General features: G+C 39.0%; 1 protein-coding gene across 1 annotated transcript in view; it reads left to right on the top strand.

Annotated features, from left to right (window-relative positions):
* The window catches only part of LOC149226387 (D-amino-acid oxidase-like), a 71,882-nt gene extending 63,783 nt beyond the window's left edge, over positions 1 to 8,099 (top strand). Inside the window, exon 2 of the mRNA XM_089377476.1 lies at positions 7,554 to 8,099. Coding sequence (XP_089233602.1) covers positions 7,554 to 7,936 — 383 coding nt within the window. The 3' untranslated portion in view covers positions 7,937 to 8,099. The remainder of the gene's footprint in view (positions 1 to 7,553) is intronic.
* Positions 8,100 to 15,236: the final 7,137 nt, after the last annotated feature.

Raw genomic sequence — 15,236 nt, forward strand, 5'->3', positions numbered from 1 at the left:
TCAAACCCTAGCAAGTGAACAAAATCCCTGTGCTCACAATACTCTACAAAAAGCTATTATTAATGGCTGAAAATAACATATGCAGAAAATTAAACAATCTCACAGCATTTCAAGAGAGTAACACCAGCAAGATATGGACCCCAAAGTCTTCTTTTATTAACCAGAAACAGATTTACAAGAGAGCTTCTTTAGTCTTAGACTCACAGATCTTCCATGATCTGAAATGACCCCTAGCACCCTATATAAAGGAAATGATCCCAACGGCTAGTTCGAGTGATCCATGTCGAAATGATCTCGACCGTTGATGAGGATCAAAACATCTCTTAATCTCATCCGTCGATTTATTAAAAAATGATATTTTGCATGCATTCACTTAAAATATTATTATTTTATTATTTTAGGGTTTTTGCTCTATTTTATGATTTTTTAATTTTTTTTAATTTTTTAATTTTTTATTATTTTATTATTTTATTAAATGGATCATCGAACTAAGCCTTCGGAAACATCACCTAGGACCTAGGACTTAGGACTCATGAGGGGATTTAAAACATTTTTCAACCCTCAAGACACATTACATCATGACTTTTACAATTTACATCTTAAGGGGACAAACCCACTTAACATAGACCCTCATAAACCACCCAGTTCTGCGACACAACTATAATCTAGCAGATTAACACACTAGGATTCTCCTAAAGTTCTAATAACAAAATCCATCCCGGCTTTGGGGTCAGACTGAAGGAAAACTCTGCCGATCGTAGATCGGTGAGACAAAAAACCTTCCGGGACGTAGATTATCATTAGAAAGTTAGGTCCACCTAGGCAACTTTACATACATGACTCTGATCTGCTAAGATTATTTACATTTCATACATGCAGACTGGGTTTACAATTAACTTGATCAAGCTGCTGATGACTGCAGGATGGCACGGACACGTCGATCAAGTGCTGCCCCTTTCTGCCAAGAAAAGAGGGGGTGTACTGCATGGGGAGTTGACCTGTATCATCAGTGCATTCGATCAAAAGAAAGGAGCTACCTGAAGCAGCCGCAGATCTCAAGTGAAGCCAAGCCAAGAAGAAGATAAGGATGAATTTTCTAGTTCTGTTTTTGTCTTAAGTTTTGGCAGATTGACTCTAGGAGACCTGTGCGAAGATGTTTTGGGCATAGTTGTTTGAAGTGTGACAGTTCTGTGATCAAGCCGTAGAGTTTTTGTGTGAGAGAAAAGAAGGCCGTGACCTCTGTTCTGGGCTAGAAGTAGAGGTTGGGAAAGGGCCGAAGTTCTCTCCATGACAGTGCAGGGATTACAAGCTAGGTTGAGGAGTTGGCACACAGGTTTGGTGACTGGTTATCCACAGATTTGGAGGTGGCTGCAGGCCTGAACCTTCCTTAGGTCCGAACTGAAACTTTGACGTGGATTACAGTCATGTATGCTCAGAACTGTGGTTATATCAGCTGAGGACAATGAGGTAAGTAAAGTGCTCTTTTATGTTGATTGAATGCTAGGTGATGAGGGTTGTTTGATGAGTTTGAACAGCAGTGACCATAGCCCTAGTTCAGTGGATAAGTAGCAGACTTATCACTTATAAGAGGGCTGTGTATGTGAGCCCTAAGTACAGTATAAGAAGATTGTCTTACTGCTGTTAGAGGGCTGGTTATGTTCATACTAACCCAGGTTTGAAGACTGTTCAGAGTCTGGTATAGTCGCTGTATTTCTGCGCTAAAGACTAGAGAGCCAAGACGCTAGGAGGTAATATATATGCTGGTGCAGACCTGAGATAAGAGGCCACAATACCTCAGGATCGGACACGGAGTTCTGTGGCATATATGTTCCTAGAGAGGGCTGAATGTGCATAGATTGTTGCATAGTGATGCGATCTGGAACAACAGTAGGAAGGGATGGGTATCGCGTGAACAGTGAGGGACTGATCCAACAAAAGTAGTGTGCTGGAAATAACAGTGAAGCGGTCTGTTCATAGGAGTGTTTGAACAATAGTATTGTGGGCCCCAGTTCAGAGGTTTCCAGGATCAAATCTGTGATGAAAGGGTTGGTTGAGTTAGGCCCTAGGATCAACATTCTGAAGTGGGCAAGTGGGCAGATCTGGAAGCCCTTATGACAATGATCTTGGAGCAGCTAAGACAGTGTGTGAAGGTAGCAGAATACTGTTCACAAACGAAGTTGTGAATAGTGTTTCTCATGGGTGTGTATGCAGTGGGTAGATGTACTTATATGTTGTGAGAAGCCAGCCTTGTTGAAGACATCAAGTACAGTGTTCATGGAAGGAGTCATCGGCTGTTAAGAGGCAGATTCGTATGGGAGCCCTAGTTCAGTTGATGAAAAGAACCATATGGTTGATAAGAGGGCAGTTCCAGAAGTCCCTAAGAGCAGTGATGATGGAGCAGCCATATCAGTGCTAGTGGGGAGTTTGTTGAAGACCCTAAGAGCTAACGATCTTCAAGGAGCAGAAGAGCAGCTAGTGGGTAGATTTGTTTGAGACAGGTACAACCTTGAGCAGCAAGGCAGGGAGAGCTCAGAGTAGAGAAGTGGTGGTTGAGCGAGAGCAGGATAGAGCTCTCAAGATGGAGCCTTAGTTAGTATCTCAGCGTGAGTCTAAGCTAGTTGGCAGTTGGGCCGACTAACACGATGATGAGGAGCTGAGCCCAGGGCGAGTGGAGGCAGCCACTTAATCGGTGACTTCCAGAGTAGGTAGAGTTCAAGCCAAGTGGGTAGAGAATTTGGTTAAGGAAGATGAGAAGAGAGTTGAATCCTCTAGTATCACTTCCAGCTAGAGGAAGTAACCACGGAGGTACATGGTACATGGCAGTTATGACTGAAGTGTTGGACTCACAGAGCATGGTGGGAAAGAACAAGTCTTCAAATCAGGTTCCACAGAAGAAAGCAGGGAAGTCTTCTAGTTCAGAGGGAGCAGCTGCAACAGCAAAGAACGTGGTAATGTTGGAGACAGATCCAAGTGGACGAGGTTCTTCTAGAAGCACCTTCCTCGCTAAGAGTGAGTTTTGAAAATAGTAGCAAGAAAGGTACTTGTGCCTTAGCCAAAAAAACCAAGAAGCAGTTTTCCTTAGCGTGCGCGAGTACCTAAAAGTTAGGACGAGTTCTTGAAATTTAGGACGAATTACTAAAAATTAGTGCGAGTTCCTATAAATTAGGACAGTTCATGAAGCAGTTTGACTGATATGCAGAAGTGGGAGGCTCAATTTGTTGTCTTCTAGTGCGAGTTATTTTTGGGAAAAGACAAACAATTGAGCCTCAAGTTCTAAATTGAGGCAGGCCGAGTTGCATGAGTTAGTTAACTCATCAATCACTAGTTTGAGTTTCAAAAATAGAACTTGCTAGAATTAGCTAATTTGAAGTGCTTATAAGGATATCGAAAGGCGCAATTGTAATCATTGTCTTGTGAGCACGAGTTGGTGAGACAAGTCAGTAGAGAACACCAATTTTTGTTTATGTGCGAGAGCTTGTCAAAGGATCAACGTACCAAGAGAGGCTTGTGCACAGATTTATAGGAGAATTTCCTTGGGATTTGCGCAAGGAAATTGGGAAGCAAGGATCAGAGTCTTGCAAGTGTTTCACGTCAGTAGAAGCAGAGAAAACCAGATTGGTTTCTATTGAAACAAGATTGTTTTAGTAAGAGATCTATTGCTCATTCTTTACCAATAAAATTCTCAATCAAGTAGAGGGTTTTCCCAGTTGGGTTCTCTAGAAAAATTGTGTTTCGCTACTGTGTGGCTGTGATTTATTTCTGTTCTATTCCGCTGCAAAGTTAGTAGAGAACTTATGTGTCTTGTGAATAGAAACTAGTTTTCAGAATTATTCATTAAGCAGTTGTAGAATTTCAAGGAAATGAAATTCTCCATGGTACTAGAGCAGTGAAAAAAATCTAGACCAGCACACGGAGAATGCAGTTGGAAGAAGACTGTCCTAAAGTGTTTTTTTGCGCAGTAGTTTTTGTGACTTTAGTGCATTTGATCAAAAGGAAGGAGCTACCTGAAGCAGCCGCAAATCTCAAGTGAAGCCAATCCTAGAAGAAGATAAAGATTAATTTTCTAGCTCTGTTTTTGTCTTAAGTTCTGGCAGATTGACTCTAGGAGACCTGTGCAAAGATGTTTTGGGCATCGTTTTCTGATGTGTGACAATTCTATGATCAGGCCGCAGAGTCTTTGTGAGATAAAAGAAGGTCGTGACCTCTGTTCTGGGCTAGAAGTAGAGGTTGAGAAAGGGCCAAAGTTCTCTCCATGACAGTACAGGGATTACAGGCTATTTGGAGGAGTTAGCACACAAGTTTGGTGACTGGTTATCCACAAATTTGGAGGTGGCTGCAAGCCTAAACCTTCCTCAGGTCCGAACTGTAACTTGGGCATGGATTACAGTCATGTATGCTCAGAACTTTGGTTATATCAACTGAGGACAAAGAGGTAAGTAAAGTGCTCATTTATGTTGATTGAATTCTAGGTGATAAGGGATGTTTGATGAGTTTGAACAACAGTGAGTATAGCCCTAGTTTAGTGGATAAGTAGCAGACTTATCACTGATAAGAGGGCTGTGTATGTGAGCCCTAAGTACAGTATAAGAAGATTGTCTTACTGTTGTTAGAGGGTTGGTTCAAGAGCCCTAGTTAGGGCTGGTTATGTTCATACTAACCCAAGTTTGAAGACTGTTCAGAGTCTGGTATAGTTGCAGTATTTCTGTGCTAAAGACTAGAGAGCCGAGACCCTAGGAGGTAATATATATGCTGTTGCAGACCTGAGATAAGAGGCCGCAATACCTCAGGATCAGACACAGAGTTTTGTGGCATATATGTTTCTAAAGTGGGCCGAATGTGCTCAAATTGTTGCACAATGATGCGATTTGGAAGAACAGTAGGAAGGGCTGGTATGGCGTGAACAATGAGGGACTGATCTAGCACAAGTAGTGTGCTGGAAGTAACAGTGAAGAGGTTTGTTCATAGGAGTGTTTGAACAACAGTATTGTGGGCCCCAGTTCAGAGGTTTGAAGGATCAAATCTGTGATGAAAGGGTTGGTTGATTTAGGCCCTAGGATCAACATTCTGAAGTGAATAGAAGGTGGACAAGTGGGCAGATCTGGAAGGCCTTATGACAGTGATCTTGGAGCAGCTAAGACACTGTGTGAAGGTAGCAGAGTATTGTTCACAAACAAAGTTGTGAATAGTGTTTCTCATGGGTGAGTATGTAGTGGGTAGATGTACTTATCTGTTGTGAGAAGCCAACCTTGTTGACGACCTCAAGTACAATGTTCATGGAAGGAGTCATGGGCTGTTAGGAGGCAGATTACAATAGGATCCTTAGTTTAGCTGATGAAAGGAGCCATATGGTTGATAAGAGGTCAGTTCCAAAAGTTGCTAAGAGCAGTGATGATGGAGCAACCATATCAGTGCTACTGGGCAGTTTGTTGAAGACCCTAAGAGCTAACGATCTTGGAGGAGCAGGAGAGCAATTAGTGGGCAGATTTGTTTGAGACAGGTACAACCTTGAGCAGCAAGGCAGGGAGAGCTCAAAGTAGAGAAATGGTGGTTGAGTGAGAGCAGAATAGAGCTCTCAAGGTGGAGCTTCAGCGAGTATCTCAGTTTGAGTCTAAGCGAGTTGGCAGTTGGGCTGACCAGCAGGATGACGAGGAGCAGAGCCCAGGGCGAGTGGAAGCAGCCACTCAGTCGATGACTCCCAGTATAGGGAGAGTTCGATCCAAGTGGGCAGAGGATTTGGTTAAGGGAGATCAAAAGAGAGTTGAATCTTCCAGTATCACTTTTGGCTAGATGAAGCAACCACAAAGGTACATGGCACTTATCACTGAAGTGGTGGACTCACAGAACATGGTGGGAAAGAACACGTCTTCGAATTAGGTCCTGCAAAAGAAAGCAGGGAAGTCTTCTAGTTCATAGGGAGTAGCTGCAGCAACAAAGAACGTGGTTGTGTTGGAGATAGATCCAGGGGGAGGAGCTTCTTCCAGAAGCACCTTCCTTGCTAAGAGGGAGTGTTGAAAATAGTATAAGAGGCCAAGAAGCAGTTTTCCTTAGCATGCATGAGTTCCTAAAAGTTAGGACGAGTTCCTAAACTTTAGGACGAATTCCTAAAAATTAGGGCGAGTTTGTATAAATTAGGATAGTTCATGAAGGAGTTTCACTGATATGCAGAAGTGGAAAGCTCAGTTTGTTGTCTTCTAGTGTGAGTTATTTTTGGGACAAGACAAACGAGTGAAGCCTCAAGTGTTAAATTGAGACAGAATGAGTTGCATGAGTTAGTTAACTCATCAATCAGTAGTTTGAGTTTCAAAATAGAATTAGCTAATTTGGAGTGCTTATATGGAGATCGAAAGGCACAATTATATTCATTGTCTTGTGAGCACGAGTTGGTGAGACAAGGCAGTAGAGAACAAAGATTTGTGTGTGTGTGTGAGCTTGTGAGAGGATCAGTGTACCAAGAGAGGCTTGTGCGTAGATTTATAGGAGAATTTCCTTGGGATTTGCACAAGGAAATAGGGATCAGAGTCTTGCAGGTGTTTCAGCTTAGTACAAGCAGAGAAAACCAGATTGGTTTATATTGAAACAAGATTGTTTTTGTAAGAGATCTATAGCTCATTCTTTTATCAATAAAATTCTCAATCAAGTATAGGGTTTTCTCAGTTGCATTCCCTAGAAAAATTTTGTTTTACTACTGTGTGAATCTGATTTATTTCTGTTCTATTCCGCTGCAAAATTAGTAGGGAAATTCTGTGTGTTGTGAATAGAAGCTAGTTTTCAGAATTATTCATTAAGCAGTTGCAGAATTTCAAGGAAATTCTATACTGTAGGCTCTTATTTGAATATATTTTGGGAGAAAATACTCGGGGCCACTTTGAACAGGCAAACATATTTATAGTTTCACTTGTTTTTTCAAAAAAGTTTTTTAGCAGTTCTATAAAGATTAATTCTGTATGATTTTGACAATAATATATGTTTGGCAAGGTAAGAAAATGTGTATCTAAGAAATTTGTATGCTGTTATTCTAATTTAATTTGCAGGAAGTAATTTATTTAAGTCAATCTGAAATATTGTTCACAACATGGTCACCCATAATCTTTATGCGTGGTTCTTGTACACATTTTTGAAGTGAACATGAATATTAGAAGAGAAAATGAACCTGCAGTTATTTCTTTGACACAATCAATGTGCTATGAGATGTTGTGGAATCTAGCAGATGAACCATTCCTTCTGAATGAACATTGGACATTAATGCATCAACACCATGATTCATGGTATTTATGGGATTTAAATGGTAATATAGCTGATTAAATTAAGTTTGCAGAAGCCAGAAAATGATTTCACTGTATAGCTGAAACTAATTCATAACCAACTATTACATTCAGGATTTGTTCTAGTGGAAAATCATTGAAGGATGCATCCACGAGAACAGAGTCAACATAGGGTCCCTTTAATTACCTACATGAAAAAAATCGTTCGTTTTGTTTTTAACCTGCAGTAATGACTTGCAACATTGTTTTCCAACTCAAATAATGTTGAACCCCTGTTTTTCTAATCTACAGGTGAGGTGTACATTTGTGGCATGTCAGAGGAAGTAGAAGTCCCAGATGATCCCCAGCAAGTTTTACCTAGAAAGGAATCTATAGAAATGCTGCAGAGGATAGCTCAGGCAGTGTCAAGTCAATTGGCAAATGCAGAACTTCAAGCAGAACAGGCTTGCTTTTTGCCATGTTCCGATGATGGCAGGCCAGCTATTGGTAAAATACCTGATATAAATGGTGCATATGTAGCTACAGGTCACAGCTGTTGGGGCATACTCAATGCACCTGCTACTGGTGCATCTTTGGCGGAACTTATTATTGATGGTCATTCAAAAATTGTAGATTTGAAGCCCTTTGATCCTGCTAGGTTTAAGAGGGCAACTCGGAAGATTTCAATATTTTAGTACTACAAAAAACATCTTGTGTACCTTACCTTTCTTATGTCTATATTGATCAATCTCCAAAGAAACACATTGTATTATATATAGCATTAGTAGTAAAGCAATTAAACCTCCTTGTTGCTTCAATAATTTAGCACCCTTTTCTAGGGTCTGTTTTACGATTTTCTACACTTGTTAATTGTGTTAAGTGTTTAGAGAAATCGGAGGAATCCATACATTCTGACTCCAATGTTTATGTACCTCCTCAGTTGAAGTAGATATCCAAGTTGATTGATGTTCACACCTTCAAGTTTGGCCCTAAAACTGGTTATGAATGGCTGAAGGTGATTTCTTTTGAATCTAATGCTTCATTTTCTCTTAAGGTCACGGGTTCAAATCTAGAGGAGTAGACTATGTACACCTTTGTACACTTTAGCAGTCAAATTGCTGTGCAGAGGGGGTCCCTTGTACCATAAACAAGGGGGTCTCATACACTGATTTGGTGTCTAGCTTGGTCATGACCTTAAAATTAGATTACTATTATTATTATCATTTAATATATACAATAAGGTTTACATGCATTTTATACAAAAAAGGGCCATACAGAGAGCTGCCACAAGCATAGAGACAATAACAGGTCCTATCATCAAATAAAAAGTGAATCCATGTAGGGCTAAGAAGTAAATATGCCATTAAGGCTACAGAGGTTAAGATAACATAAATTGTAATCGAAATAAGCTGGGAAGCTGGATAAAGTACATTGCCATATACAGCTACTGGCATAGTGTCAGTGTCGGGAGGAAGGCCTTTGTCCTTGGTTGTATGTCCCCATCTATTTGCTGCGAGCTCTGTATGAACTAGAATTCACTACCATCCATCGTTGCATTGTGCAGCCTGATCATGCTACTTCATCTCAGAATTAGCCAGTGGAACAGTGGGAAACTTTTCGAACTGTCTGACTTTAAGGACTCATTGTCTTTTTAAATTAAGCTACTTTTATCACTGTTGAGGCTAATGTGCCGAGATTTAGCATTATGGGGGAACGATTAACACAATTCATTTTAACTGCTCTTCGGCTAAGTATCAGGAAGTGAGGGGTATCTATTTTGCTGAAGGGACTTGATGTTGTGCTCCTCTCTTGTGCTTCTCCCTACAACAAATTGCTCAACTAGCTCTATGTCGAGGGAAAAGGCTAGCAGAAGATGAATGGCCAGCAAAATCACATAAGGAGGGGACCCTACGCATTGTACATGGTGTTGAGGCCCCAGAATTCATCAACTGGTGCACCTAGAGAATGAGATGGATGGGCTTGTGAGTTCCCATGAAGGGGAACCTTGCTCATTGTGTATGTTGTTGATGCCCCAAAATCCATCAATTAATACAAGTGTACATTAGATTTGCCAGTGCAAATGTAGACATACTAGGGCATGGTCATGCTAGGTAAAAGATGTGCAGGCTATGTATTTGTGAGTAGGGATTTATTTATTGTTTTCCAAATATGACACGAGATATCCACTCTAATCATTATCCACCTTCCTCATTTGTAATTAGATCTCTTAGATAAAATGGAGGCATGTTAGGGTGCTGTCATGTGGGGTAAGATGTGTATGTCTATGTATTTGTGAATAAGCATTTATTTCTTGTTTTTGAAATATGATGCAAATTATCTGCTCTTATCATTAGCCATGCTATATGATACTCCCTGACTCATGGGAGGTTATCTATGAACGATGAAAAATGTTGGGTCATAGGATATGGGGACAAACAATTGTCTACAAAACTTGAAGGCCTAATGCTTAGTGGATTTAGCTAAATTACATAACTAAAAGAAATGTTCAATTGTTTCGTTCTTTCCACAAAGGGGACGTTTGGGTTGTGTCATCCCTAAGTGCTTCAATCATTGGCCCACAAAAAGGTCAACATGAATTAAGGACTAAGCAAAACAAGGATTCTTGGTTTCCAAAGGAGCTTCTTAGATGAATTTGAGTTTATATAACCAAGTCTTTTGCTTAGATGTGAGCCTCCAAATTTGATTCAGTCTAGCATCTAAAACAACCTTCGCTAATAGTCATAGCCCTTAGTTGGCTTGAATTTCTTGAAACCCTTCATTTTGCTCTACCTCTAGTTGTGCCACTAGCTTTGGGGTTCTTTTCGGAAGAATTTTGAGAAAAAGATCGTGAAGAATGAGCTTTCAAATTTTGTGCATTATATGCTTATGAGTGTTGATAGTCAACCAACACTTCCAGTCCATTGCTTGAGTATGAAACAAATCTTTGGCAATTTTAATGCATTTCTTGAAGAATACATTTGTTGAAAAACACATTGACTTTGCTAAAGGCTTGCTTTTATATAGCATTGCTAGTGGCCATCAATGGCTATGATCCTTATAGGACAAGCCAACACTTAATGAATCACTTTATTGTCTATGCTTGGTTGCTTCCCTTACCATCCATATCCTCTTCGCCATGGAAGTCTCTTTAATGATGAATGGGGAGCATGTAATTAGTAGTGTACATGTTAAGTTTTCTTCAAACGCAGTGGCCTAAAAGGGAACTAGAGGTGATGCAGTTTCTCAATTGTTTTTGCTAGGATTCATGATCTCGATTCGCCTTGATGGAGCACTTGGTGTAGAATGCCCAAGCTTTAGCACATGTATAGATCATACCCATCCCTCCCTATCTTTGGGTTTACAACAAAGATCACAATCAATTATTTGGAAACTCTTTTCTCCCTTCAAATTGTGCCATAAAAATTCCTAAGCAGTTATATCAATTGTTGGTAGATCAAGTAGAAGGGACTGAACATGAAGAGATGTAGATTGGCACAGTGCCCAACACTTTGGTGCATGCTTGGAACTTCATAGCGAGAGTCATAGGTTTTATGATCCATTTGTCAATTTTGACAACTCTTTGAAAAACAACCTCCCATAGCTCCTTGGGAGAGGTGTAAAAAAGTAAAGGGGGTTCCTAAGAATTTGAAGACTTGGCCAAATTGAAACCAAGGCCTCCTTTTGGCCAACAAGCTAGTTAGGCACTTATTTTTGACTCATAGTGGAAATCATCGTTGTTTTGGCCATATACAGTGTAGATCATAAATGTTTACAAAAAAATTGTAAGCATTGCAAATCATTAAGAAATGTTTCCATGTCTTCTGATAGGGTGATGAAATAATCAACAATGTGCCCACTAATTGGTTAACCACCTTTAGGGTACTGTAAGGGGATGCTTTTGATTTGGCCCCGAGCCAATCTAATTTGCAACAAATATTCCTAAGCTTTTGTGACAATCATATAAACGGCGGGGGGGAGGGCGGGTCAAGGGGCATGTTGTAGTATTGTCTAATCAATTTGAATAAGCCTATCTTTTCAAATTTGGTATTTCAACAATCTTAAAGAATAAAGGAACTAACTTAAGGGTTGACCTTCAACAAGGTAATGATGAATGTTGATTCTATCGTGTCAATCGATCTCGATGAATATTGACATTTAGTCCCAAGCATCTAGGCCATTCCATCCCTTCTTAGAGGATGATGACATTATTTAAAATACAATGTAACGAACAAGGTTCGTATACGTAGCGGAAATATTTAGAATATCTGAAATATGAGAATATCCATTATAGGACAAGTAATATATTTATATAGAAATGTTTGAATGTACATGAGATATGAGATATGGGATAGTTATATACCTAGGGAGGTCCCCCTTCATGAATGGTCATGTCCTTTAAGACATGCCTCTTCAGTAACTAATTATTAATTAATTAATTAATATTATGATTATTACTATTTAAATTATTTTATATGATTTTTGTATATTATATTTAGAAAGCTTTCTCCTCAAAGCTTATTACTAACAAGGTTGTCATCTATTTATTTGTCTTATGATCTATTTCACATCTTTCAGAATTCTTTGAGTTGTTGTCTTTGATGATATAAGACGATAGGATCATTGGAGTGATAAACAAATTTGTCCAAATAAGAAGAATCTTGTGGTTAATGGAAACTTGAGATGAATTGTTATCACAACACTAGATTATGGTGTGATATCGATATTCTTTGGAATATAAGTTACTTGTTTCTGGTTTGAGTGATATGGATTTGCAAGCTGGTTGAGATGTTTTCTTTTATGATCTGGGTGTCGATAAGCAGTTCTTATGATTAGATTTCCCCTTATCTTGTTTGTGGTAATTTCTTGATTTAATTGAAGTATTTGATTTCTTTCACATACTAAAGTTGCTTGTTTAAACGTTGGATTTTCACTTAAAGTTTTCGTCCTCTAATTTGCAACATATGAATATATTTTTACTTCAACTGGTTTATCTTCTTCTTGAGTTGTCATATTGATTGGATCAATATTCATTCTTTTTTCTTCAATTTGGATTGTTATGTCTGAAGACTTTGATATTTCTTTTGTGATAAGTTATGCTAATTTGTTTTTCAATGATTTCTTATAATCTTTAAGTTTCTTAATCTGAGTAAGAAAATTTTGGTTATGATTTTTTGAATGTGAAAGTTCTTCAATGTTCGATTCAAGTTCATTTTAAGGCTCAAACTTCTCATTTTTCAACTCTGATTTTTTCTAATAAATTTTGATCAAGGTTTTTTAAGAGAAAATTTTCTTCTACTTTTTCGCTGCAACATTTAATGCACCTCACTTTTTTAAGGCTAATAATCTTTGGGCAGAATATATGCTTCCATTGCAAGATGAAGGCTTGGGTCAATATTTTGATGAAACATTATGTGATTGGAAACTACTAGCAATGAACTCAGGGTCATTAGGGTTTGGAATAAATTTTATAAGCCCTTTGTTAATGTGATTCCTTGATGGTTTGTTCTTTACAATCTCCTTGTATTCTTGGAGCAAGTCGAACCTAACAAAATTTCATACAACTTCTGAAATTCATGAGTAGCCATTTAGGCCCTAGGTATTGTTCATCAACTTTATCTTTTAAAGCTGCTATCAACTCATGATCTCAAAGCCTTTGATGATCTATTGATGTATGATGCAAGACTATGTTGATGCATGTTTGTGTGGCCACACTTCACACCTTTGTCAGTGATTGGCACTAGAAGACCATCTTATAATGGTTCACAAACTCTTTTTAGTAGCTTCTTGATTTGTTATGTACCCTTTTCAAGTCTTGAGAACTTTGATTCATTTTGCTTCCTCCTCCTTTGTTAGGGATTTGAATAAGGGCTTATTTATCTTGTTGCTTGTTACCTATGTATATATAGGGGTAACCCTAGGAGAAAATTTTTCTCCTTAGATGTAGATTTCTAGCCAACAACCTCAAATGATCCTTAGACAGAAACTCCTCGAATGCCTCTTGCCGACTCATTGGTCAACTCATCCACTTGATTAGATTGCTCACCAGATGAAGGTAGGTCAATGATCACGAGTTACATTAGCCATTGTTTCATACAAAGTGCTTATATTCAATGCTTTTGACATATAAGTGAGGATCATGAGTTGAAATCAGATAATGGATCATGATGCTTGGAAGTTATACTTTTGCCTCATTTCACCTTGGTGATCATCTCTTCCTTCTAGTAAAGTGCAAACTCTTTGGGGCCTTTCTTTCACTGTCTAGGAGGGGCACAAATAGGAGGCCTTGATTAATGTAGTGTGTTCACACCCCTCCGTGCTTAACAATTGCCATATATCTTTGATTTGTTGTCCTTTCTTTTGTTGTTGTTGTCAGTGGTTTGCATTGGTTCGTTGTTTGCCTCATCTAATGTGAAGAAGGGCTTGGAAATCGCCTAGAGGTTGATACAATTGCAAAAAAAAAGAACGACAAAAGCATTTGCCAATTGTCAAAATGGAAAATAGTGGCAAGGGGTGAACGATGATTGAAAGCCAAGTAACTTGCGCTGCACCCTGTCATGTGAGGCCATCACCCTAGTCCCATGCATATCATGTTTGTCAAAGTAAAAGTGAATTAAAAAAAGCTATCCTAACCTCTGTGAGCGATAAATTTCCCATATCGAAGGGGATCAAAATGAAATGGAAGCATGTTAAGCAAGCCAAATCATTTAAGGAAAAGGAAAAATTTGTTGAAAAAGTGTTAACTAGGTTCGGTCTTCATAATGACATGTAATTGTATTTTCATGTAAAGCGATGAAAAGAAGAAAAATAAAATTATTGTAATGCTCGCATCATGGGTTTCATGAACAAGAGATTTTATTTTTGAGTCAAGGCTCCCATTGAGAGCCTTTAGGAATTTTTTCATCTAGTCATAAAAGAACAAAAGAGTCGTTGTCATGTAATGAAGTCATGGTACACATTGTAAAGAGTCACACTTGTCTATGTAAAGTAATCCTCTAAGACCTTGTCACTAGTCCTCTCCAAGTCGGCCTACAACAAATGAAGAAACCTAGAATATGATGTCACCTCTCCTCCTTATGATCATGTTGGCGTTAAGGACATGAGACATCGTGTATATATAGCCACACTTGACCTCACTTGGAGGCAAACAATTCGGTGAAGAAGAGCCTACAAGCATAAGTGCGAAGAAAGGACTAGACAAGAGAAACGAAGAACAAAGGAAGGATAACGAAGGAAGGGATTCTCCTTGGTATTCTGATTTGGGCTCGTATACTCTCCAATGTGCAAAGGAAGCAGGTCCAAGGGCATAGAGAGAAGGTCAAAGAACTTGCTATTGCAGTGAGGTAACCTTGTTTTTGGGTATAGAATCTCTCAAGAGGAAGCCAAGGAGAAGTGTTATAGGTCTCTCTCTCTCTCTCTTGAAGAGACCAATCAAGGAGCAAAGAGTGTTCTAGGGTTTCTATAATAGGGTTAACCTAAGAGATCAAGATGCTCTAGGGAAGTCGAGAAGAGTAGTTCGAGAATTTAGAAGGAACCCGAGAAAGGGAAGGCCGAGAAGGAGCAGTTCGAGACTCTAGAAGGAAGCCGACAAAGGGAAGAATTAGAACATCAATGAGGCTAGTGACAAGGGTCTTGGGAGGACACAAGAGTCAAGGGCCTTTGTCATAGTCTTGGTATTCTTCAATTGAAGATCTATAAGAAGAATTTCTGATTGGGTTTTCCGCTCAAAGAGTGAGAGGCTTTGGCCCTGGCTGACAAGCCTACATACTGTGTCATTTGTCTTCTATTGTTTATTTGGTATTTTTCTTGATGAAAAGAACACAATAATAACATAACGAAGAGAAAATCATAATCCAAGAAATAAAAGTATATCACAAATAATTACCAAGAAAAGAAATCTCCTAACTATTGATGCCCTAGATTTCTCAACAAAATTAAGGGTGGAAAAAGTAGTGTTGAGGAAAGGGTAACTCAAATAATGCAAAATCTCCCTCCACG

The sequence above is a fragment of the Pinus tabuliformis genome, chromosome J (genome assembly GCF_031772625.1).
Source record: "Pinus tabuliformis cultivar Carrire ecotype Pingquan chromosome J, CPIR1, whole genome shotgun sequence".
In the NCBI taxonomy this organism is placed as follows: Eukaryota; Viridiplantae; Streptophyta; class Pinopsida; order Pinales; family Pinaceae; genus Pinus; species Pinus tabuliformis.